At 43.1% G+C, this 25,411-nt stretch overlaps 12 protein-coding genes across 12 annotated transcripts; 7 read left to right on the forward strand and 5 right to left on the reverse strand.

Moving 5' to 3' along the window:
* Positions 1-466: 466 nt before the first annotated feature.
* Positions 467-1,677, reverse strand: O0I10_004708 (hydroxyacylglutathione hydrolase; the record flags this gene model as incomplete). The annotated part of the gene is made up of 6 exons (XM_058484762.1): positions 467-682; positions 763-904; positions 1,013-1,208; positions 1,334-1,389; positions 1,474-1,530; positions 1,589-1,677. 6 exons carry the CDS (start codon positions 1,675-1,677, stop codon positions 467-469), a joined length of 756 nt encoding a protein of 251 aa, XP_058344639.1.
* Positions 1,678-2,178: 501 nt separating this feature from the next.
* On the reverse strand, positions 2,179-2,936 carry O0I10_004709 (uncharacterized protein; the record flags this gene model as incomplete). Its single annotated transcript, XM_058484763.1, has 4 exons — positions 2,179-2,202; positions 2,330-2,404; positions 2,499-2,648; positions 2,712-2,936. The coding sequence occupies 4 exons, from the start codon at positions 2,934-2,936 to the stop codon at positions 2,179-2,181; spliced, it is 474 nt and encodes a 157-aa protein (XP_058344640.1).
* Positions 2,937-4,463: 1,527 nt separating this feature from the next.
* On the forward strand, positions 4,464-6,213 carry O0I10_004710 (uncharacterized protein; the record flags this gene model as incomplete). The annotated part of the gene is made up of 5 exons (XM_058484764.1): positions 4,464-4,818; positions 4,874-5,104; positions 5,170-5,787; positions 5,850-5,962; positions 6,022-6,213. The coding sequence occupies 5 exons, from the start codon at positions 4,464-4,466 to the stop codon at positions 6,211-6,213; spliced, it is 1,509 nt and encodes a 502-aa protein (XP_058344641.1).
* A 1,251-nt stretch (positions 6,214-7,464) lies between these two features.
* O0I10_004711 (uncharacterized protein) lies at positions 7,465-7,794 on the forward strand (the record flags this gene model as incomplete). Its single annotated transcript, XM_058484765.1, has 2 exons — positions 7,465-7,533; positions 7,630-7,794. 2 exons carry the CDS (start codon positions 7,465-7,467, stop codon positions 7,792-7,794), a joined length of 234 nt encoding a protein of 77 aa, XP_058344642.1.
* Positions 7,795-8,884: 1,090 nt separating this feature from the next.
* Positions 8,885-10,592, forward strand: O0I10_004712 (uncharacterized protein; the record flags this gene model as incomplete). The annotated part of the gene is made up of 4 exons (XM_058484766.1): positions 8,885-9,125; positions 9,232-9,295; positions 9,458-10,510; positions 10,571-10,592. The coding sequence occupies 4 exons, from the start codon at positions 8,885-8,887 to the stop codon at positions 10,590-10,592; spliced, it is 1,380 nt and encodes a 459-aa protein (XP_058344643.1).
* Positions 10,593-10,669: 77 nt separating this feature from the next.
* O0I10_004713 (uncharacterized protein) lies at positions 10,670-11,643 on the reverse strand (the record flags this gene model as incomplete). The annotated part of the gene is made up of 2 exons (XM_058484767.1): positions 10,670-11,403; positions 11,460-11,643. 2 exons carry the CDS (start codon positions 11,641-11,643, stop codon positions 10,670-10,672), a joined length of 918 nt encoding a protein of 305 aa, XP_058344644.1.
* Positions 11,644-12,052: 409 nt separating this feature from the next.
* Positions 12,053-13,750, reverse strand: O0I10_004714 (uncharacterized protein; the record flags this gene model as incomplete). Its single annotated transcript, XM_058484768.1, has 6 exons — positions 12,053-12,514; positions 12,579-12,787; positions 12,847-12,897; positions 12,970-13,262; positions 13,329-13,348; positions 13,424-13,750. 6 exons carry the CDS (start codon positions 13,748-13,750, stop codon positions 12,053-12,055), a joined length of 1,362 nt encoding a protein of 453 aa, XP_058344645.1.
* Positions 13,751-14,557: 807 nt separating this feature from the next.
* On the forward strand, positions 14,558-14,908 carry O0I10_004715 (uncharacterized protein; the record flags this gene model as incomplete). The annotated part of the gene is made up of 1 exon (XM_058484769.1): positions 14,558-14,908. The coding sequence occupies one exon, from the start codon at positions 14,558-14,560 to the stop codon at positions 14,906-14,908; it is 351 nt and encodes a 116-aa protein (XP_058344646.1).
* A 300-nt stretch (positions 14,909-15,208) lies between these two features.
* On the forward strand, positions 15,209-17,150 carry O0I10_004716 (uncharacterized protein; the record flags this gene model as incomplete). The annotated part of the gene is made up of 7 exons (XM_058484770.1): positions 15,209-15,451; positions 15,512-15,746; positions 15,812-15,855; positions 15,918-16,076; positions 16,131-16,373; positions 16,431-16,526; positions 16,584-17,150. The coding sequence occupies 7 exons, from the start codon at positions 15,209-15,211 to the stop codon at positions 17,148-17,150; spliced, it is 1,587 nt and encodes a 528-aa protein (XP_058344647.1).
* A 1,243-nt stretch (positions 17,151-18,393) lies between these two features.
* On the forward strand, positions 18,394-19,446 carry O0I10_004717 (uncharacterized protein; the record flags this gene model as incomplete). The annotated part of the gene is made up of 3 exons (XM_058484771.1): positions 18,394-18,516; positions 18,585-18,846; positions 18,920-19,446. The coding sequence occupies 3 exons, from the start codon at positions 18,394-18,396 to the stop codon at positions 19,444-19,446; spliced, it is 912 nt and encodes a 303-aa protein (XP_058344648.1).
* Positions 19,447-19,731: 285 nt separating this feature from the next.
* O0I10_004718 (3-hydroxyisobutyrate dehydrogenase) lies at positions 19,732-21,023 on the reverse strand (the record flags this gene model as incomplete). The annotated part of the gene is made up of 6 exons (XM_058484772.1): positions 19,732-19,755; positions 19,817-20,322; positions 20,383-20,722; positions 20,787-20,828; positions 20,874-20,896; positions 20,957-21,023. 6 exons carry the CDS (start codon positions 21,021-21,023, stop codon positions 19,732-19,734), a joined length of 1,002 nt encoding a protein of 333 aa, XP_058344649.1.
* A 1,923-nt stretch (positions 21,024-22,946) lies between these two features.
* O0I10_004719 (uncharacterized protein) lies at positions 22,947-24,136 on the forward strand (the record flags this gene model as incomplete). Its single annotated transcript, XM_058484773.1, has 5 exons — positions 22,947-23,132; positions 23,187-23,294; positions 23,357-23,462; positions 23,530-23,592; positions 23,661-24,136. The coding sequence occupies 5 exons, from the start codon at positions 22,947-22,949 to the stop codon at positions 24,134-24,136; spliced, it is 939 nt and encodes a 312-aa protein (XP_058344650.1).
* Positions 24,137-25,411: the final 1,275 nt, after the last annotated feature.

The following is a 25,411-nucleotide window of genomic DNA, read 5'->3' on the forward strand; positions in this document are numbered from 1 at the left end:
CAATCGGGATGGGGATTGGCAACAAATGAAAAGGGCAGATGATTATAGGCCAAAGGAGCAAGGTGAAGCATGCTATACCAAAGCTGATGTTGATGGTCACAGGCAAGAACACAGTGAGGGCATCGATGTAATGCTTATTAACAAAATACACTTATGGTTACGATTAGCTTGGCTTTGATCAAGAATGGAATGTGTCAAACCCTGTACAAAACGCGCATGCGACTACCCTAATTCACAACTGTATGGTGACTTTGCTTCATAATTGGATGACAATGTATTTATGGATCTTGTTTCCATATCAAAATATCAATAAGACTATACATTGGAAAGAGCGCATGATGATGGATTGGAAGATAAAGGATGAGATGCATAATAGTAATGAGGTCGAAACGCGTAGGATTGTGTGGATGTGATGGTGAATGCGAGCTTAATGGTGTGGATAATGGCGTAGGAAGAAACGTGATTTCTATCGAAAAGCATCCTTGAGCTCTCGTAAGGTAGCCAACGTCTCAACTGGATCTGTTTTGCCTGCAAACATTTGAAGCGATTGCTCGTTGACTCGTAAGAAAGGATTGTACATCTTCTCCTGTGCGATGGTTGACGGTACAGTGATGGTCTTATCTTGGCACCAGGCCCATTTCGCCATCAATGCTTCATTTTGTGGCTCCACTGTAAGCGCAAACTAATTGGGCAAGGCGAACATCCATTGTCAGGTGAGCAACACTGAAATGTGATATGCAATGTCAACAAAGCTATAAATACCTTGAGATTGTTTCTTGTGTATTCGTGACCACAATAGACCCAAGTATCATCAGGAAGCTTTGTGATAACATGAAAGAGGATTCGGTACATGTCCCGTGCATCACCTTCGAAGAATTTTCCAATTCCGGCAATGAAAAGAGTGCTATGCGTAATGCATTAATAAGGAGGGTAACATGATACAACAAGCCTCTTCTCCATCTTTTCCTCTCTCTCGCAACCTTTCTCTCATCCTTCCTTTGAAGATACATACTCGCCGGTGAAGACGGCCTTTTCGTTTGTAGCAGGATCGACAACATAGTAGCATACGTGGCCTTTGGTGTGGCAAGGTGTGTGTAATGGTGTGATTTCAAGTGATCCAAGCTTAAATTCTTCATGATCTTTGCATACATAGTTGATCTCTGGAATGCGGGCATCGGCACCATATACTGCAAGGCCGGGTTTTTTCGCTATTGTATCATGTTTGGGTATGTGTGTGAATGAATCGGCATGTGGTTGGTTGTGTCACTTGGATCCTTGATTCCCACTTTTTGTCCCCCGCACATCACCGTTTTGCCGATAATAGAATCCTTACCAACAAGCTCAATATTCCCGCCAGCATGATCCCAGTGGTGATGTGTGATAAATACACTATTGACAAAACAAGGGGATGTAAATATTGTTGATCGTGGGGCTTGTGATTATTGACACAAACAAAAACAACTATGATTTTACCTGGATAGTTTCGCCCCCGTTTGACTGATCACGTTCAAAATCTTGATAGGCTCAACCCTGCAACCGGTGGTTTCAGTATCATTTGTAATATTATTTCTTGTGTACCATGTCTTACGGGTCAATGACAGCGGCTTCTTTCGTCTTGTCGTCAATCAGGATATACGAGTAGTTGTCTTCGAGAACACCAATAGGGATGATTTTCATGTTGACTATGTGTATTGTGTCAAAAAAGGGAAAGACGAAAGAAGAAGTGAACAAAGAAAAAGAAGAGAGAGAAAGAGGGAGTGTGTTTTTCTTCCGCCCCAGAAGCTTTTACCTAGTGTGTCTGTATATATATGTGCCCTTTGCTTGATAGAAGTTTCTTCCTTGGAAACAATTTTTGGATCCTGCCGATGTCCGAATAGCCATCACCTCCACGACCTCTCAGGGCAACCCATTTGACATTCTCCAGCCAATAGTATCAAATCCTCAAATGATAACGTAACACCTCCCTCGACCACTGCCTTTTTTCCCCTTCTTCTCGAACAATACACTCCATCCGCACGCTCTTTTCTCTTCTTACTGGAAACGTTTTTTCTTGTTCTTCCATTCCCCTCCTTTTGTGTACGTTGTTATCGATATAGTCACATACGATTTGGCTGCTGCTTTATTGCTGCAAATTGCGCTCATTTTGCTGTTTGTCGGAAGCTACATACTATCTTGACATCACTCTCCATTGTCGGGACGAGCCTATTAAATGATTCAGGTTGTCAATAAGCAGATCATGTCGTTATTGGCTTGGCCTTCCCCCCCTCAAACATCATATCCATCCATCCATCTCCCCCCTTTTCCCACTATATAAGAAAGAAGCTCTTACCCCAGGCGATCTAACGTCGTTGTCACGTCCACCTAACTCTTTTTTGAGGCCATCGTAAGGATACTTGCGTTGGGCCTACAGGGTTAATCCATATAAGACAATAGTCACACAAGAGATGCGACACACTGCAAGTGATGCTGCATGTAGTAAAGGGAAAAACGATACATACCGCTGGACGAGCAGGATGCGTCTTGTAAATAAAATACGAAAAACCAGCTACAGCAGCTGAAAAGAGACCAAGTTGACCCAAAGCCATCCAAGGATCATCACGAAACAGATCAGGCGCCCATACACCAAAGATTTCATCTTCCTCGTGCAACTAAAGAAGAACAAGGTCATTGTAAGTAACACGTTATCCATGTAGTGATATGACAAGGCTTACGGTCTCGCCAAAGTTACGCTTGTCTTGAGGATCCCACCAGCCATAGGGTCCACGTGTCTGCGCACTGTAGCGTGGCAAGTTGGGATAATCTCCAATTTGAGGATCTTCAAGCACCTCGCCAGTATTCAATGTCGACTCTGCACGCACTGAAGTCGCCATCAACATGGGTCGTTGTGCTGCCAATCGTGTTCTGAATAGTCGTTGGGTTGCGATGCGTAGTGTCATTGCCTTGTGTTGTTGAATAAAGAGACGCGCACTCTCACAAGAAAGGGAGACATTGGGTTGCACATCGTCGGGGATATGCTCACGTCACAATAATGCAACACAATCACCGCTGACTTGTTTGCATGAATACAGCTCAAAGGACTAGCACCACACCTTGCCATCCATAGCCTCCCATACCAATAGGATCAACATAAAAACGAGCAAGTGTAATAAGAGAATGTATGTAAATGGATCTTTTGGAATAAAGCATGGTGCCTTACACTCACCATTCATCATTACATGGATAGCAAGAAGTAATAATGGTGGAGTTGCAGACATGCGTTGGGTAAAAGAATGATGCAAACGCAAATGCAGATGTGGCATTATACATGAAGCTAGTACGTGGTAGAGCGCAATTACGTATCAGATGCTGCAAGATGGTGATATCTCTTTATGATAGCACAGTGATCGACATACCACAGCAAGTCAATTGAGAACAACCCCCATTATGGATATCACATGTAATACTGGCATTGGTGAATCTAACATTGTATGCATCGTGATACACGTTACCAGCTCGTCGGATTGGTAGAGGCTGCTTACTAAAACGATTGCAAATGATGCCTTATTAGACAAGCATGGGGAATCACAACACCTGTTTCAAGTAACAAGAAGAAGCCAATCAAGCACCTTTGGTCCCGGCATGCACGAAAAAAAGGCACTATAGGATCCTATTGAAATAAACAAAGAGAATGGCGTTTGTATGCGTTTAGACAAGCAAACGGATATAATTCTACCTCCTAATGCTGACAATGATACCATTACCGATCATGCGTATCTTGCCTTGAATCTATTATACAAGAATTGGTGGATACTTCATACCTTTGAAGATAACCAGCGAGGCAATGCATCTTTGTATCCCCCTCCTTGCAACACCCAGCTCAGAGTTTGACCTTTAAACCGAGTGTATGACTTGTACGACGATTCCAAATAGTGATGATCGGGTGTATCATCCTCGTATTGGTGCCTAGTGATCCGCGGCTGCTGCAATTAACCGATCAAGCATGACCTTGGCAAAAAGAGCTTTTGCTAACTGATTTATGGGGGGATGAGAAGTGCTAGCAAATAAACTTACATATCATGGTATGCAACAATACATGCCAAAATACATCGCTTATGGCAAAATCCATGCTTAAGGTTATGCTTGACTTCTCAATTGGTATTATGAATGTGGTCCAAGCGACGAAAGCGCACCAATTGCGTATCTACATGAGCCAATATGAGGCACCCTATATACACATGTACCAATGTTTGTACACTCTTAGAACGGAATAAAGTCAAATTCAATCGTTATCTGCCATTTCAGGGAAAGATCATGGTCCGGAATCGGCGGGGAATTCAGTAGCATAGTTACTATACCATAATTATCTACGAATACTTGATTCACGGAAACAATCCACCCATCACCACGTACATTTAAAAAGCCTAAGCTCGCTCTGTATCGATCCATCATTTAACTCGATCGTTGGTTTTTCGCTTCTTCTTTCAATGATCCCCACAATTGAGCATTTACCTTCACATTCTTGTGCACCACTACCGCCTGCTGAGATGATGATGCACGATGATAAATCAACCTTGCCGAATGGTGCTACCGAATGTGCTGATGGGCCGCCACCACCACCACCACCACTATCTCATATACATAAACGCAGCTGGATGGAGCGTTGGCAAACGATCAAGCCATACTTTTTACCAATGATACAGGCTTTCTTTATTCAATTTATTACTGGTGTCAATGATAGCCAATTGGGCATCATGCTACCAAGCATCAAAGCGCATTATGGATTATCTCAATACGTCGTCTCTATCATCTTTCTATGCAACACGTGTGGTTACATGATGGGTAAGATAGCGCCTTTATTCTTCTCACATACATGTATTTACAATTGTACGAGTAGCTGCTGTATCCAATGGATTCTTGATAAAGTATCTTTCTCAAGCTAAAACGGCCTTAATTGGATCGATCTCCATGGTGCTTGGTTTCCTTGTCATCCTTTTTGCGTTGCCATTCCCCGTCATGTGCGTGTTTATGGTTGCTGTTGGATTTGGCGTTGCTCTTACACAAGCTAGTTCTAATGTTGTATGTGGTGAGATGCCACACAACACGCTCATGCTCAGCTTTTTGCATGGTAAGCGGATCAATCAGTAATGCAATGATCTCATGGCTGAGTTGGCAATTTTCCCCATTCAAAAGCATTCTATGGTGCGGGTGGCCTTATCGGTCCTCTTCTTGCTTCCGCCATTCTTGCCCAAGGTCAGCCATGGAACACATCATACAAGGTCATGTGTGGATTCGCTGGCTTCAACACGTTGTCAATCCTGATTTGTTATCGCAAGCTACGTATCCGATCAGAGCGCGAAGCCGATGCCGCTTTAGCCGAGAAGCAGCTGCAGAATGAGAGCAACAATGATCACGACAGCATTGGCAGCCCTTGTCCAACCGTTGTATCGTCAACCGAGGATGATATCGAGTCATTGGATGGCAAAGCAAAAGAACCCAACTTGTTGTCGCAGGTGCTCAACTATCGCATATGCTACGTGGGATGTGCTTTTCTACTATTCTACACCGGCACCGAAGTTACTATTGGCAATTGGGGATACACGTTTCTTATCACAGCACGCAGCTCGGACACAGTAGCTATGGCACACGTCATGTCAGGGTATTGGGCTGGTATTTGTGCAGGACGCTTGTTCCTTGGATTCGTCACATCAAGATTTGGAGAAAAGCGTATGGTGTACGTCTATCTTACTATCATCGTTGCCATGCTGATCTTACTATGGTTGATCCCTTACATTGGAGCAAATGCAACAGGTGAGTGATAATGCTGATAGTTGGTGAAGACAACAAGCTCATTAATGACCCATGATAAAAAGCACTCGTGGTAACGGGATTCACGCTTGGACCAATCTTCCCTACGACAGTCTCAGTTGCCCATCAAATCATGCCTACCAAGCTATATGCTACAGCAGTGGGTTTCCTATCAGCCGTATGTAAATGGAAAGTGGTACTATTGTAAAGTAGCTAACAAACATTGGACCTATGTAGTTTGCAAGTGCAGGGACAGCGGTCTTCCCATACGCTACCGGTGTACTCATCGGCTCACAGGGTGTGCAGGCCATGCTACCATTTTGTGTGGCGACATCATCATGTATGTGGCTATTATGGTTGTTCATGCCGGATCCACGTCGTGGAAGCTTCATTCGCCCACTCTTCACAAGATTGCGACGTCAAACATAGCTATGAGTTATCACTTCCCCTTCAGGCAACAACATCACCTCTTGTTCATTGTGCAGCGATACCACCTTCCATTCTTTTCACTACAACAATTGTATATCCTCAATATCCACGCTTGGAATTCATAAAACTTCTTTCACCTTTACCCATGCATTTACTTTTTCATAGAATGTGTGTTTAGATGGATCTTGTAATAGGACATGAGGGATGGTAGAGTGTAAGTTCTTTGGCTACCTCGATTGTTTTCATCAGCGTGTATTGTTACACCAATTTCATGCAAGAGCCAACAATTCACAATCCTCTTTTGGAAGCGTAGCCCTGTTAACCCTGATGACTAGGCAACGCACACCATTGCTTCATCCATGCAATGATAGTCCACATAGGCGCTTTCATAAATGGTATCGAGTTTATTTAGCATGGGTCATTTCCAAAATGCATATGATGATGATGCTGACGTTGGTGTATCGACTACATTGCCTGCATACATGAATGATATCGTTGAATGTAAACCTTCCATGATAAGCATTGATAAGATCGATCGAAAAAGTAAATGCAAATCCAACCACTATGCTATTGGATGATGATCCTGCTTATATCGTTACAACACCATCAACTTCCTTGATGTGACTTTTGAAGCCACGTGGGGTGATCGAGGTGCACCATGCAGTCTGACACCTTTGTTTTTGTCATTGTTTTTGATAATGTCCGATGTATGCTGCATATCACACGTTGAAAATGAATTTGCATGAATGCATACCACGTGCATCAGAATTGCATCGGATTTACGGCAACGTGGTGTTTACAATGAACGTGGATCATTGTTAGTTAGTTATCTATTTACCTCCCGCCCACCATGTTGATGTGCACGGGTGATTGTAGTAGTCAACAGCGGCTTTCTTTGCGAGAAATCCAATCCAGTGGCTACAGGCCATCTCGTGAGGAAATGATAAATCCCATTGGATAATTTAAGGTTAAGGCAAGGCTTATAGACGCGACGACCCACAAACGCACATGTGATCTTGTGATCTACGATACAAAAAAGTACCTTCTTTGGATCATGGATGTCCCAAAAAAAGAAGCAACAATACCGACGACTACAACAAATGACGTAAAAATGCAATCTCCCAAACACTTATACATACTGAGCAGCAACAATGAATCTTTTTCTGTGTTCCTTCTCCACTCGCTGTCAACATTTAACACACCCTTGCTATTATACCTGGCACCAAAGAGCGCATCATCTCCACCGTGACAATGAACGATTATCCAACAATCGACCTAAACTGGTGCACCTATTGTGACAATGCCATTTCACCATTGTCGGTAAGTGTGCCATTATCCCCTTTCAGGATATACAATGAACACCAACAACATCATGTAACGTTGCCTTATCATTCTAATAATGGCTTCCCCTCTTAGGAATCGCTTTATTGTAGTGAAAAATGTTTACGTGCAGATGCCTTGCGCAAACATCCGTCACGGGGCTACACCTGGCATGAGTTTGACGATTTCTTGAGACGACCCAAAGAATGCCAAATGATGCTGTTCAGGCCTTTGGATCTCTTAGCTACTGCCACTCGATAATTAGCATCATGCCATTATTCCTTCCACCCTTTACATTGTCAACCTTTAACCTAAATCATCGAACCAATATATCAAACGCAAAGCGTACCTCTCATTGTATCCGCTTCTTGTGTATGGAAGAACATTGGTGAACAATGGCTCATGGGATGTGACATACGTTACACGAATGTAATGCTAGGTAGTCCTTTTAATAATGGTCTCACACAGAAGCAGTATACAAGTGGCGTCATTCAAAAATTGAATCTTGTGTGCATTGCCAGTAGCATGTGCAAGAGCTTGTTGATGAATCCACTCCTACTTTTCCTTAGCTGCATTGCTGATCTTTGTTGGGAGATATTCTATACAGCTGCAATGGGTAGCTTTTACAATCCACCGGTCTTGTTGCCAATCAGCCTTTGTGTATATTTTTTGCTACCAATACACATTACCACCTTACATCTTCCATGCGCTCCTTTTATCTCTTTAGATCTATTCATTCATATGTATGGGGTCGAATGAGCACTTGACATTGACAATGGCGATCAAAGGGAGGGTTGCTTTTGCATTGATGTGAGCTGTCTAGATGACAGAAAAAGGAGGGAATATTGGATTATAGTAATATATCATCTAGCATTGCTCATCCCTTGCCATGTGGGCTGCACAGGCCAGCTAGTCACACAAGCTCCCGCGTTTTTCTTGAGTACAAGACACGGATGGATGCTAAAGACGGCTTTGGTGTATTATTGTTACACACATCTGGTGTTCATGCTAGCTTCACTATCAGTGTTTATATCATTGAGTTGTTTGTGTGTGGCAAACTTTTTTTAAGGGGTCGACTTTTGGCAAACTGACTATTTATCCAAAACCCTCCTCCTTTGCAAATGGGCATCTCCTCCCCTTTGCCGGTGAGGCGTTGATCACAACCACCATCCGTTTCGGGCTTATTGTTCCTTGTGACACGAGACATTAAACGGCCGAGATTGCTCTAATTTTCGTTCGGTCATCCACCTGGTCTTCTCTCTTGTTCTTCTTTTCATTTTTCATTTCCTTTTTCTTTTGCAAGAAACGATAACCCACAGCATCCTTTGTGTGTGTACCTACCTTTGTTATCATGTCTCGATCTGCTACTACTACTACGACGACTCGTAAAAGTCGGCTACCCCTTTCGGCTTCGCCACCGCCAATGGTGCCGGCTATTCCAGCAAATTACAAGCGCCGAAGCAGTGCAGCCAACAGCACTGGTAGCTCTTCAGTCTCGTCTTCCAGCACCAAAGTAACATCCTACCCTATCCCCAAATACGATCACATCAAGAGCAAGGTAGGCAGCAAGGAGAACATTAAGCACAAACCAGGTATTGTGTAACCTATATCCTTTCTCTCACCCCCACACCAGCTCTTTCTCCACATTAATCACGCACATCCTCATCCATCCTTTTCTTTTCCTTTATGCTTAAATAGCACCACCACGTGTCTTGACGCGTACAAAGAGTTTACCTTCCTCAAACAGAAAACCCGACTATAGGTAAGGCTTTATAACGATGGTTGGATGGAGTGAGAGAGAAAATGAGGGGGATAAATCAAGGAACGTTGCATCGATTATTGTTGTCGTTGCTCTTTTTGTTCCTTGAGAGAACAAAAAAGCCTCTTTAATGTATATCCGGCAGAACATTGCATTTAACTGTAGTCCTTCCTCTCCTTCTCTTCCTGCTGTTTCACCACGTTCACCCGTATCGTCTACCATGTCATCCTCGTCTTCATCCACGTCGTCCAAAAACAGCCATGTAAAGTCCAAAGTAGGCAGCTTGGATAATATCAAACACAAACCAGGGGGTGGCAATGTCAAGCTATTTGAGCAAAAGGTGACCTACAATGCACAATCCAAGGTTGGCAGCAAAGACAACATCAAGCACAAGCCTGGTGGTGGCAATGTCAAGTTGTTTGAGCAAAAGGTGACATACAATGTCCAATCCAAGGTTGGCAGCAAGGATAACATCAAACACAAGCCTGGTGGTGGGAATGTAAAGCTATTTAATGAAAAGCTTACATACAATGCAAAGTCCAAAGTCGGCAGCAAAGATAACATCAAACACAAACCTGGTGGTGGAAATGTCAAGATTTATCATGAGCCTCGAATGTATAAGGATGCAGAGTCCAAAGTCGGCAGCAAGGATAACATTAAACATAAGCCCGGTGGTGGTGATGTCAAGATCTATCATGAACGACGATCGTATGATGGTGCAAAATCCAAAGTCGGCAGCAAGGATAACATTAAGCATAAGCCCGGTGGTGGTGATGTCAAGATTTATCATGAGCAAAAGTCGTATGATGAAGCCCAATCCAAAGTCGGTAGCAAGGACAATATTAAGCATAAACCAGGTGGTGGTGATGTCAAGATTTATCATGAACAGAAGTCGTATGATGAAGCCCAATCCAAAGTAGGGAGCAAGGATAACATTAAACACAAAGCAGGTGGTGGCGATGTCAAGATATACGATGAACCCCAGTCCTATGATACAGCCACATCCAAGGTTGGAAGCAAGGACAACATTAAACACAAGCCGGGTGGTGGTGATGTCAAAGTATTTGATGAAAGGCTGTCATATGAGAGTGCCCAAAGCAAAGTGGGTTCATTGGACAATCTCAAGCATCAGCCAGGTGGTGGCAATGTCGAATTGTTTGAAGAAAAGCTGATCTTTGATGAGAATGCAAAACCTCGAATCGATGCAGGAAATCAAAGGTAATTTCAAGATTACATTTTCTAGAAGAAGTTCTCTAATGCCATCTCTTTTGTATATAGAAATCAAGAAGAAAATCACTAATGACTTTATCCAACAACAACATTCATCATTCTACTCTATACTCTATCATCTGTGTCCAACAGCCGTATTCTATGTGATTATCGTATACCAATAAACTTGCACCAATTCTCATGAGTCTGCTTGATAGCTTGATCGATGGTCCAATTATGCACGTGAGCAACTCTTTCAGCAATAGCAACCATGGCATCATCTTGACCCTTGGGAGTGTTGAGATCCGATTCAATCAATAATCGATCGTGTGGTACTGCCAATATCAGATCGTCGAGTTTCTTTCCTAGTCGCTCATTGATAGCAATCGAATACGAAACGTAGATGGTGTACCCTTTCAGCTTCATGAACTGTGGTAGTGTCCCTGGTGATCCACCAAATGAATGAAGGCATAAACGGATAGGTGGATTGTTCTTGGCGTGTTTTTGTAAAAGGGCGAGAAGATGGCCTTGAGCTTGTACGCAATGAACACTCATGGGTCGATTGAGTTCCTTGGCAAGTTGCAGTTGAAGTTCCAATACTTGTAATTGATGCTCTATCGTGCATTGCACCGACGTAGGTTTGACACCATGCCATTCAATAGCACCTCCAGGAAGTAGTCTTGCTGCCCGATCCAACCCAACTTCACCTACGATCGCTTCAGGATGTGCTTCCAAGTGCTGCTTCAGGTTGTTGTACCATTCATCGCGTGGAAAAGGAGGATCCAAAGCACTGATCATCTCGCTCTTTTCACTCTCGTTCGAGGATGTCAATACGGCGTCATAGTGGGCTTCTTTGTCCTTGTCGTCAACCATCACACGGTGCAAAAACCACGGGTGTAAACCTCAAACGCACTTGTATAAGTTGATAGCTTTTCACGCAACATGTTCTTGGGCTCACCAAATGCAGGAATGCACTTGTTGTTAGGGCATTGCTTGGCAACTTGAGCAACTGTATCCCAATCGTCTTGGCGAACACCCATTAGTGTAATGTGACCCGTTTTGAGCTGTGGGATCATTGAGCGATTGTCGGCATCGTCGTGCGGGTGGCAATGAGCGTCGCAAAGTTCCTCGTATAGCACCATGTTGTCGGGAGTGAAGAAGGAAGAGGTAATGGATTTGTTGCAATTCCCCACTTTGATATCCTTAAATGGCACCTTTCAACAGGTTACTTTCTTGCATCCTCATCGCTTCTTTCCCATGAATGGACAGCCTTGCCATTATCAGCATCCTTCCCAAACCTTCCCATCATCAGCATCCTTGAGAACCTCGTCTCCAGCAGTCTGCTTCAGATGTACATGTTTGCATAATGGATCGGAGACAATCAACCCACCGCATGCCTGCATCTGAAATACGTATAGGTTCATCACATATGAGATCATGAAAAAAATAGACAACATCATCATCCTTTTATCTAATAAATAATGCCACTGTTCCTGCAGTGGCTTTATAATTGATACATATAAAAGCACATAATACTATTCTAAAATGCCATTATGCGTTGCGAGCAAAACCGACTCGATTGTTCTCTGCGTCGTAAACGGATACGTAGTGTTCGAGAAACTTTTGTCCAATGATAAAGTCAACATCATCCACAGAGTCACCGATAATATAAGATGGACAAAGGTTTTCAGGTGCACCCCAATACCTGGATTGCCATGATGGAACTGTATATTCTTCTGGAGACAATGTCAACGGCTGCTGATTCTTATCAAACACAAAGGATAGCGTAGGTAATGATTTGACCGCCTTGCAAGGAAACGTCCACACACCAAGCTTTTCATTGTATTTGGCATCTGGGATATGGCTGTACAATTCCTTGGCCATGTCTGGTTTAAGCACAATCAATGTTGTTCCCGTGTCAACGATACCGGTTAGTTCGTCCTCCTCCTTGTCATGAATTTCTTCATTGTCTTCGCCCACTATCATGTGGCTCATTGGAATGGACCAATAGTCCTATAAGAAAAATGATAATGAATACCATGTTGTAGATTAAATTGCTTATGGTGTATCTACATACCTCGTAACCATCATCCTGTATATGAGGAAGCCATTGGATATCACCCTTGTAGGAATCTTTTGGTGGAAGGCCACCAAGCGTCAACTTGCCCCCTACGGTTCCTATGTCTTCCGGTTCTTTGATGGGTTTGAATTGCACGCTAAAGATGTTTTGATCAATCACTTTTTGAGCGACCAGGTTATCCATTGGTGTCACCAGTGTTTGGTTTTCTGCGTAGATAGCATTATCAATAAAAAGTAGATGGATTGAAAGGCATAGTAGTACATACTCGTATTGAAATCAGGCGTTCCACTATTGGGTGCAAAGCCAACAAGTCCATCTATATAAAAACATCATAATGAGCAAGATGTGATCATATGATAGCATTCCTGTGTTGTATCGTTCAACTCACTAATGCCGTCACTGAGCATGTTTTGGACAACATGAGTAGCCACGCCAATCGGCTGGTTGGTTATTTTCTTGTCTTGAAACGATACAGTATCACGCACAACATCGCCTTTGATTTTGCCAGCTAAGTATTCGACGTCTAAAGTATTGGATTCATCAGGGTGGCAAGAAGACGACTTTTTAATATCAAATCGGCTGGTTGCTCCTGGGCAATTATCATCGCATTTGCTGGATGGAATCCATATTAAGGGTGAACCAGTATCAAATATCACTTTGAATTCTTGCTCAGGTGTACCACTTCAGTAGCAGTAGTGTTAGCATGACATTCAAATGATTGAATCGTAAAACAATGACACCACTTACATGCCAAGTGTGATGACATACTATAAAAAGGCATCATGGTGTGTGTAAGCAAAAGCTTAAAGAAGTACCAGCATGAGATTTTATCATCCACTTACGCTCCAAAGGGTATTCGAAAGCTGCGAAGATTCCCTTTTAGATACAGCAGATCGTCGTTGTGCCGATTGCCTACGCTTGTTTTTAGATAAGAGGGACTCCGGTGTTCGAAGAAGAGAGGTTGTGACCGAATGAAGAGTGTCTTTCACAGCAGGAACGACGTCTTCATTGATAATGTTGAGAAGGGATGGATGCCGTTCACGCTTCATGTCGAGGGTGATGACACCAGGGGAGGAAGTGGTGGTTGGTGCTATAATAGCTGCAGAGGCGAATTGACTAGCGACGAGTGTGGCGACCAGTGCCATTGTTTTAGCTGTACTGCCGACCATGGCTCTTTGTATCAATATTTTGAATGGTACTACAACGACAAAGAAAACCAGATAATGATTCTTTATATAATCGAGGCAAAGACCCCTTTCACCCCTGCATCGCAGTTATGCTTTTTGTGTGCATTCTCCCGACATTGAGTATTTCTGCAACCCGCCACACTTCATCATTTAGATGCGGATGCATATTATGCATATGTGAAAGTTGACATGTCTTCATTTCTCATTCATTTTCATCGACACAATCAACGTGGTTGATATCGTTTTATGTCTTTTATAGTAGAGAATACTTTTGACATGATGTAAAAGAAGCGATATTACAAAATGACAGGTGATAGCTACTAGGGAGGGAGCACAACAGAGAGAGTAGTAATGAAGATACAAGGAGAGCGACGGGTTGATATATTCTTATTAGCTAAATTCAGGAGGAGGACAAGTGTGTATATTGATTGGGTCATGCATCTTCATGCCGCTAGCCTATCTTGAAAGCAAAATCAATTAAGCCCAAGGAGACAAGTAAAGTCATGGATTGACCGCCAGACGCCGCTTGGTCTAATTATCTGGCATACGTGATCACGACATGTGTTTCCATACGCATGATTTATTGGTACAAGAATGCAAAAGGAGGGACGATCTTTAGGGTCAAGAGGAGGGAGATCCATGCCCTGCACAGATTTAGAGTATGGGTACATACATATCAACACAGACGTATGAGAGGCATTCAGCTTGCAAGTGGGGTGGGATTTCTTATCCTGCAACAGACGAGTTGTCGGGCCTTGATCTTATCCTCTTCCTATAACACACTTCCACATGGATACGAGACGATTGGAACAAGCCCTTGAACAATTGCCACATGACACACTCCTGACCGAGATTCCTCAAGTACAAAACTCCATAAAGCACTTGTTACGCTCCAATCGGGAGATGCGAGACTATGATCCAGAAGGCAAAGACAACGATCTCTTGGCAGCCATTTCAGAAAACGAATCACTCATACAACGTTACGAGGCGCGTATTGACCTTACACTCAAGGTGATCCGTGAACGGCTAGGAGAAGCAGCAGCACGAGAAGTGGGTAGCAACGTGGACGCGTTTAGGCAGCAATATCCAACGACTAGTAGTAGTAATAGCAATGATGGCGATGATGGCGTCTTTCTATGAGCATTTTAATAATGCAACACGCATAAAGACATCTTTTGCATGATACCATATGACTCTGGAATATCAGTGGCAGGATTGATAAATGATGCTTCAAGTATGGGATGGGTGGGCTAAGTTGCACAAACAAGCCTCGAGGAAGGCTCATGCAGATCCTTTTATGGTAGACCCAAGAGAGAGAATGGCAAGGAGACGAAACGCCATCTCTCTCTCTCTCTCTCGCCATCTTTATCTTTCTTTTTCCGTTACAGGCGCGCTGTCATACAACAATACCACACACTATATTACCCCCCTTTTTCTGGTATGGTGCCCCTTCCTGCAGGTTATTCCTCCCGCAACGACTCTTCACTTTCATTACGCACTCGTCGCAACATGAACGAAGAAGAAGAGCACTTGATCAGCCAAGATTACTCGGAACAAGATCACTTTCTCGAGAAGGAAAACAACAATTCAACAAGACGACCTCGTGGTTTTTGGGATGTCGACGAAGACTTTGACGACGAAGAGTTGGGAGAGCCACACCACCACCAACTTCAACATAAAAAGGTAACGAGTGTATGGATGTACTTTATGTTCTTGTATTGATGACTTGTATACCCTGTATAGAGTATATGGTATCATTTACGATTCGCATTCATTGGCATTGGTATTGGTCTGCTTTTCTTGATCCTGAAACTATCAGTGATGGCTGTTGGACATCATGGAGAGCATATGCGACCAGTTGAACGTTTATATTCCAATGGCACCCATCAATTTGCCCCGACGCTGATTTTGATCTCTTTGGATGGCTTCAGAAACGACTATCTCAACCGCAATGTCACTCCTCATCTTTCACAATTTGGCAAGTTGTTTATCTCTGATTCATATCATCATCGCCACAATCACTAATTTAGTTTGTTTCAATAGCATCCCAAGGTATCCGTGCAGAGTATATGAATCCTTCTTTTCCGGTAAATATCACGGCTTATCATACATATCCAAAAAATTGATAGAATATTTTGTGCATGCATAGTCTATCACATTTCCCAATCATTGGACACTCGCCACTGGTCTATATCCTGAAGCGCATGGCATCGTCGGCAATGAATTCTATGATCCCCAGCTACAATCCATGTTCATTCACAAACGACCCGCAATCAGCTCACAATCTCGATGGTGGGGTGGTGAACCCGTATGTATTATGTACATCATCTTTTCTTTTGGTGAGCTCATGTAGCGATATTAGATTTGGACAACAAGCAAACTTCAAGGACGCAAGTCGGCTGTAATCATGTGGCCCGGTTCTCCAGTGCCGAAGTTTGAACCCGATTACTTTGTTGATTATGAACGTGGCATCACGGCGCAACACAAGATGGAGACAGCATTAGGATGGCTTGACATGCCATTTGAAGAGCGACCCCAAATGATTTCAATCTATGTGCCCCAAGTGGATCAAAAAGGACATGGTGGTGGTCCTGAAGGTGGCCAGGTAACAAAGGAATGAATGATTGCAAACACGTCATTGTTGACGACAAGTTGGATATAGCTCAATGGTGTATTGACTCAAATGGATGATGCCGTTGGTTTCTTGCTGAAAGGGCTCAAGGAGAGAAACTTGGATTCACATGTCAACATTGTCATTGTGAGTATGAAAGGTGGGATGAGCCATTGGACTATGTAGACTCATCGAAAAACATAGGTCAGCGACCATGGCATGGCTCAAACGGACAAATCAAGATTGATATTTTATGAGGACATTCTTTCCAAGGAGACACTATCGCATTTACGACAACGTGAGGCATGGCCATTGTTAAGTCTTCGACCCAAAGATGATGCACCTGAAGACACCGTCAATCGAGTGTACGAGGAGCTTTACAACTATACCCAAAGCGTAGACGATGCCCACTTTCAAGTGTATCTTCGAGAAGATGTGCCCGAACGATTCCATTATCGTGGTACTGAACGTATTGCACCCATCGTCACCATCCCTGATGTCGGCTACTCGATCATCTCTCATAAGGATTACAACATTACCTCTGGAAAGCCATACCGACCGATGGGTATCCATGGATACGACAACCTTGCCATGGAAATGAGAGCTATCTTTATGGCACGTGGTCCTCGAATAGATCAATGGTACAGCAAAGGCACAATCGTTGCACCGTTTTTCAATGTTGAAGTCTATGGATTTGTTGCCAAGATCCTCAACCTTGACCCAGCACCCAACAATGGCACTCTCAATGGAGAACTCGTCCCCATCGCATAAACCACACCCCACAGCATACACGCATCTTTTTGGATACCTCAACAGTAACAACATCGTCTTTTGGTACCACTGCTTCATAGCCATTCCTCCACCATCATGTTATTTCTCCACCACATAGTGATTAAAGTTTATTCTCTATAATAAGCAAGCTTTCGTCATCATTCCAGAAATGACTTTTCAGCATGTTTTCTACTACTATGGATATGCTAAGCAATGACAGTGGAATGGGTGGTAATGGTGTGTCCTGTGATTATTGTGACATATGAAAGATGACATTGATATGAAAATGAATGATCAGCTGGATATCACAAGGGGGCAGGGTGAAGCATTATCTGATGTTTGAGGATGATAGTCAATGACAAACATTAACACTTATCAGATCCGTGTGATTGGGCTATTGAGTAAACAAGAGAAAAGGTGGCTAGTGGAATGCCTAAAGCCGACATCCGAGATTCCCCACCACTTGCGGCCCCCGAAATCAATTATCGGATTAGATAGAGGATACACAAACATGCTTGATGTGTGTCTGTGATGCGAATGCAACGTGCTACAACTTTTACTGCTGAATACGCTGGTGCTTTCCTTCTCTTTTGGTACGTGCGAGAAATATAGATTAAATGGATGGTGTGCTCAACTTGACCCTTTCGTTGTACTGATGCACATACATGAGAACAATGGCGGGAAGCTTAATATGCTTTTTTATTTGCATGCCATCGCTGTCCTTTTTCGGGCCGCTTAATCTCCCACATGGCACACGAGGATGATTGGGGCACAACCGTCAAGGTGAGGCAATGGCCATTGACCTCTTTTAGGATATGCAATCATAACAAGGAAAAGGATGTAAAGTGGTATTGTGGTCAAAGGATGTACATCAGATTGCTGTAAACTGTGAAATGCATATGAGTGTCAAGATTTGATAGGAATGATGATGCACAAATGAGAAACCAACGGGATAATCCTAATGTCATTACTCAAAAGGGCCGTGCTGATGAAGGCATATGATTGGCAGATAAGCGCCTTGTAATCGGGGTTGGTAGGGTGGTATTTGTGCTGCCTAATTCGTTATGATCCGCTCTTATCTGATCTTTTCCGCTTACCGCTTATATATAAAGAACTCCTTGTTGTTGTGGATATTATTTTTTTCGCTCCCCCAGCGCGTTCGCTTGCTCTTTCTTTCTTTCTTACTCTCTCTTAACTACATTGCCTTTTGAAAACCCCCCACTCCATCTAACAACAATCGACCATGTCTGAAGAATACGATTACGAAAGCCTTGGCAGCAACTCTTCTATGGCGCAAAATGCGCTTGCTGGTGCTTTTGCAGGTGCAGCTGAACACTGTGCCATGTATCCTGTCGATTCCATCAAGGTAAAAAAAAGATAAATGCAGCATCGTGACGCGCCCGTAGCACAATAGCTAATGGCATTTATCATTAGACACGAATGCAAGTAATCCAAAGTACTCGACCTGCACCTACCGTATACCCTGGCTTTAAGGCAGCCTCTCGTAATCTTTGGCGTGGTGTCAACTCTGTTCTTCTTGGTGCAGGCCCAGCTCATGCACTTCATTTTGCTACCTATGAGTATGTCAAGGAGAAGTTGGGAGCTGATGAAGAACAGGGCAACCATACCTTGAGCTTTGCAGCAGCAGGCGCTTGTGCTACACTTGCTCATGATACCCTAATGACCCCTTTTGATGGTGAGTGTGTAGCTTTATCAGATATCATTCACGGAGAAAAAAAGCTGACCGAAACAAATTTTTATTTGCCCAGTCGTAAAGCAACGGATGCAGCTCCGCGACTCGACATTCACCTCTGTTCGTGAATGTGCACGCAGCGTGTTAGCTAAGGAAGGTGTTGGTGCATTTTACATTTCTCTCCCTACCACCCTTGCTATGTCGGTGCCATTCCAATCTATCCAATTTGCCACGTACGAGTACTTTCGTAAATACTTTAACCCTGATGGCGCATACGATCCAAAGACACATGCTATTGCTGGTGCATTGGCAGGTGCTACAGCATCATCCCTCACCACGCCTTTGGATGTGATTAAGACTCTACTTCAAACTCGTGGTCATAATCCTGATCCTCGTATTCGCAATGCTACCGGTTTTTGGGATGCCATGACTATCATCAAACAGCGTCATGGACTCAGCGGCTTCTTTAGAGGATACAAGCCTCGTGTCCTTACAAACATGCCAAGTGCTGCTATCAGCTGGAGCGTATACGAGTACTTTAAGTGGTTCCTCGACCAACGTGAACCTGCTTATGGCGTCGACAAGAGTCTTTTGCGTGTTTAAGGATTCTTATTGAATACGGATGGTGGTGCTGGGGATGACTTGTCAAGTTGCTTGATATCCGTCACTTTTTTTCCCACCGCCTTTTTTTCGAATACCATCAACACGCACGACATCAAACTTCACATGCATCCATACAACGCACACACAAGATACACAAGCCCTTTTCTCCTCCTCCGTTGTACATACTTCTCTCTTTCGTCTATTTTGTGTACATAAGATTTACTGCTTGTTTTATTACTATTACGCACAAAACATTCAAGCATATAATAGAAGAATATTGTTCGATTACGAATGCTGTTTGGTCATCCACTGTGGGGGAATTACAAGTGCTGTGAGTATAAAAGTGAAGGTTGTTATGTAATCATCATACCTTGTACACACTGGAGAAGTCCAGCTTGCCATATTCATCCGTCTTTGCCAAGTCATTGAACATTTTGGCGGCCATGGTACCGAGCACAGGGTTTGTTGCAGAGTCCTCAGCGGACTTCATTGCAAGTCGTAAATCCTTAGCCATAAGATGAGTGCTAAAGCCTCCTTGATAATCACGGCTAGCGGGTGCCGTGGGAACAACACCAGGATGTGGGTTATTGGTATCAGAGCTCCAGCAGCGACCTGTTGAGTTGTTGATGATGGAGCCCAACAAAAGAGGATCCATGCCTAAACGTGCACCCAACAACATTGCTTCCGATACACCTGCCATCGAGATTGCCAAAAGCATATTGTTGCAAAGCTTGGCTACTTGACCTGTGCCATTTTGACCACAATAGACGACATTACGACCCATTAATGATAATGTAGGCTTGATTTTTTCAACGGCTTCCACTGATGGTCCACCCACCATGAACGTCAAGGTGCCTGCATCAGCTCCAACAGCCCCTGAAGAAACATAGGTTAAAGGAAAACGCCATCAACAAGTTATTTTTATAGTAAACTTACCTCCACTCACGGGTGCATCAAATGCAGTACCCTTCTTTGCATCCATCACTTTTTTGGACAATCGACGTGCTTCCTCAGCAGCAATAGTGCTTGAATCCACCAAAAGACTGGATTCATCAAGTGCATCCCATAGAGCCTTGTGAGCTTGTTCCACGTGAGTGGCTTCGGGTAACATTGTCAACACGGTGCCTGCTTTCTCGGCCATTTCCCCGGGATCCGAAACAGCCTTGGCTTGTGGAAAGGTGTCCACGAAGCGCTCAACAGCTGCCTTGTTGACATCATATACAAGCAAGGTACCAGGCTTGGTCTTGAGTGCAAGATTCTTGCCCATACCAGAGCCCTAAAAATCAGGTACATTAGGAGCTGTTATATATGATAACAAGCAAATAAACGAGGTAACTTACCATTTGGCCGAGACCAATCAATCCAATTGTATTTTGTTTGCTCTAAAAGATGATTCAATCAGTAAGATGTCGCTTGCCGAGATAAACTATTGAGCAATCTTTTAAGCTTACTAGATGGATAAATGCATGTGAGTGACATTATTAGGCATGTGCTTAATCATGGATATTACCTGCAGTGGAATAGAAGCGTGCACGGTTGAGAAGGTTACGTTGCAAAGCAATGATTCGGACGGGCATTGTTTATCTTGATAGCAGTAAGTGATGGAGGAGAGAAGAATGTGGGAAAGTAAGAAAAAGGGAAAGAGATGTCCTTTATGCAGTTGTTCCCACGACCCTATTTCAATGCAACGGCTTTGATTTTCAGTTCCATACACGTAATATTATGCCACTAACCTCACACACGCACACACACACACAGGAATCACCCACTGCTCTCCTTTCTAAGCAGCTATGTACATAGATAGCTCGAACTTGATCACATTGTGGAAACGCGGGTAAACCTAACCACTGAAACACTCATCAAAGTTCCCATGGTACAAGCCAGGTCTTCTCCAACAACATGTTGTTGAAGAAAACAAGCTCGCATGATACACAGTGTGTAATCACGCATGTACAACGCAACCTTGCACATTGACACCTTGACCAAATACCTGATAATTGGCAAGCTTTACATCACCCAAAATTGTTTTGCCGATACGCTAAGACATTGATACAGCGATCCATCAAGAAATGCTTCCACGTGTAAGGTTAGCTTGCAAGCAATCACGCCTTGTTCTTGTCTTTAAGATGATTTTCACCTTTAAGCATATCATTTTTATTGTCATCCACCTTACATGGTTCTTGTTGGCAGACCTTGGATCATTGGATCATACCTCTTGAACCGAAAAATGGCAAACCACCTCCGTCAATACACTCGGATTCGGTGTTACAGTAATGAAATTAAGGAACATTACGATCCTTTTGGGGGAGCTGGTGTCGTGTATATCACTAGCATAAGGAGGGAATGTACGATGTTGTTGGCGATTTCATCATCCAATTACTATTTTTACATGTCGTTGACAAAGAGCAATAAGCATCACACAATGATGCTGAATAGCCATTTATTTCTTCTCGTATACGAATGAGTATGTAAGCAATGATGGAATAGACTAAACGCAATTCGATACAGCATAAAGAAAACATAGCGTAGCTTCTGAATCAGTGCTTTTGGGTTGCCGCTGTCTGAAACGCATTAAGGATCCATGCATGACGTCCCTTTGTTTCCGTATTTCATCTTGGATATCGAGTAAGGCCACAATGCAATCTCTTATCCACGCAATCGAGGTCATTCTGAACGACAAAAGTAAGGGTTGGATACACGGTGAATGCCACGACCTTTTGAACTGACATTGAGGAACCGATCAGCAACAGCTTTAGCGTGGTTAACACCTCCTTTATCCGCTGTTTCTACCTACTCGCACACCACAGCGTTCCTTTTCACACTTGGCATTGGCATGGAGACAATCGATTCGAACAAGGCAACGTTATGCTTGTAAAAAGGCAAGTGGTTGACGACAATACGTCTTCCCTTCATGCTGATCCTCATTGCAGACTGGTTTAGAGGGCTATGATACAAGGTGGTATCTATCATCTCGTTGTGTCATGCACCAAGGCTCTTCCTTCATGTAATTGTCCTTTGAGTTGGCGTACCGATACGATGTTGCTAACACAATTCTTGCTATTAGGCTCTATCATGATCCCCCGAAGCATTCAATCCTCATGGATTATCAAGGCGACTGTTTTACAATATTGTGATGGCTACATTCATTAGAAGGGACCGAACGTTATCATTTGTGCATGTATGTATCGTTGTGGATCATACTCAGAGCTGCTGTGCTAATGTAAATCATGCCTTGTATAGCCTTCAGTAGCATGTACTATATTCAGTATTATGCACATGTGCGAAACCGGAAACCCACTTGCTACTATCACTCTGCACCATGATTGTTTTGATGGATACATGGTCACCAGACACGAAACAGGTAAGTTGATGGCCAGTGCCTTGGGGTCAAATGACTCACCACCGACAACATTCTCCCAAAAAGGAAACAGATCAAGGGGCGTTGATGGCACCAACATCCAATGCGTACACCAATATCATATGCCTTTCTTTCACGTACAATGCACAGCATACGTTTATCGCATTGCATATACAGAGGCTCGCTTTTCTTCCTTATCCTGCTCACAGCAGCAGCAGTCGCCTTATCAGCAGCAGACGTGATTATTCAAGCTTTGGCTGATCAAACTGAATCCGGTGCTCATGACTATCGTAATCTCATTGTCGTCGTCGTTAGCTACGTCGTGCTGGTAGGTTAAAACGATCCTTTTACTCTCCCCTCAATACTCATTCTTATACAATAGGCTATGTTTGCATTGTCTTTTTCATGCAGCCGCGTATTGACAGTACGAGCAGCATTGCAAGATATACCGAAATCATATATACCCATCACCAAAGAAGATTTGCCCAAGGTATGTAGTTATAACATCAATGGATCCACACTTACAAAAGTACTCATGCTATCATTTTGTAGAAAGTATACGATTGCATACAGCGAGACTTCGATCGAGTGAGAGACGTTCGAGAGCATATCGCACCACGGCAGGAAGATTTTAACCACGTAGGTTGGGGTCAACCAGGTATCTTCTGTTTCATTTCCTTGCCCCTTATTTGCCTTGCATTTCATTGATCCATAAATCGGTGTAGGTGTATCCAATCTTGAAGGCGTCAATTTCAAGAGCGCCATTGTTCGAACACCATTGATCATTGGTAAGAGCATAAATAAGGCACCAATACATACTATATAGCTAACAATGGAATCACCTTGATATTCAAAGAACAAGTAGTGGCCAATGTCCATGGAAGCACCGTATATGCAAGATTCAAGAAATATAGCTTACGTCAGTATATCGAAGGCCTGATCCATCTTGGACTCATTGATGAACAACTCGGCCGTGGATATATAGCAGGTTATGAGCAAGCACGATTTTCTCGGGCCCCTATCAGTGAAGAGCGTTATTTTGACATTATGAAGCATTTGGCAGCGATATTGAGGCATATGGGATATCGATTACAAGGCTCAGAAAGCGAAAGACCATCATCCAGAGGAGTTGGAGGAGGAGATCAAGGTTACCCACGTGATGATGATGTGGCTTCTCTTGCTCAGTCGGTTGGTACGCTGGCGTCTAGATCTACATCAATATCCCATCGTTTACGATCAACAGCAAGGATTGATGAAGCGGAAGAAGAGAATCACTTGCAGCAATTTGTGATGGGAAAGCTGATGATGGATGGTGTCAGACCTCCTTTTTAGTTCAATGATTGTGGTACATTGTTTATCATTATGTATAATAGCGCTAAATCGTGTAAATATGTTGTATAGACTTGATAAGGGGAATAAAAAATCTCTAGCCTCTAACAGATTGTGATCTACGTGCATAATGATACATTTTTGGTGCAATGACAAACACCTCGTGGCTAGTAAAAAAGAACGAGAATTGCTAAGTGCGCGGCATCCCCATAGTAGTAGTTACATAATATGTATCAGGTTACGTTCCTCCGATGGCCAATTGTATCCCTTACATCGAAGCATTCATACAGGACAGAAAAATAAGCATATCATTTATATAGAAAGATTGACAACCTTTACTTGGAAAGCTCTACATAGCTTACAATGAACCAGACTTTGATGTAACAAGCACTATTTTTGGGCATCATCACTCTCAAATTTATTGTTTTTGAAACATGAGCATTTGAGTATCTCCAATGCTTTCGTTCACTTGCTTGCAGCAACGGGTCTTACAGCCTTTTCATGTGAACAGCAGATAGCGATTGTATAGAAACAGCTTTATTTACATGTAGCAACTTGCTTCAATACATACGAATTACAATGGATATGGATCTGAATGATGCAATGCTTTGATACATGTGATGGAAGGAAGTGGATCTATTGACTGGTTTGGTTCCCTTGTTGGCCCGTTTAAAACGCGATGTTTAGTTTGGATGACAAGCTATCAGCCATCAACTACGCCGCAATACAAGCAGTCTTCAACTGGTTGAGCTGTGATGGAAAGTGACCCACGAAGAGAGGGACCAAGGGTCGATGGGAATGAGAGCGCATCAACAGCGATCTCTGGGGCTTCTTCTATCAACATGTTGGATTCGTAATGATTATGGCGAATGGGTTCAATCAAAGCAAGGAGTATTTGTCATGTTGTCAGAAGGAAGGATAGATCATACCATATACATTCGGCTGAGGATGATAATGGATAGGAGAAATTGACAAAAGGGCTTATACCTTTGACGAAGGAAGGCGATTCACAGCTATGGATGATATTGGGATACTCGAATCAAAGTATACAGCACCTATTTTGCTATCATGGAGGAAGCGTGATAATGACGCCAGCAATCAAGAATAAAATTTCACAATTATCCCTATTCCCTCTATACGATTCACCCGTTTCTTATTCAACGTTGTTCTTTTATCATATGTATTTGGTTGATAAACATCCACACTACCATGTGCTACGTGTTCTTCGACTTTTTTATTGAATGAAAATTGGATTCAACATAGTGTTAGAAGGGTAAC

The sequence above is a fragment of the Lichtheimia ornata genome, assembly GCF_029851405.1.
Source record: "Lichtheimia ornata isolate CBS 291.66 chromosome Unknown scaffold00017, whole genome shotgun sequence".
NCBI lineage: Eukaryota > Fungi > Mucoromycota > Mucoromycetes > Mucorales > Lichtheimiaceae > Lichtheimia > Lichtheimia ornata.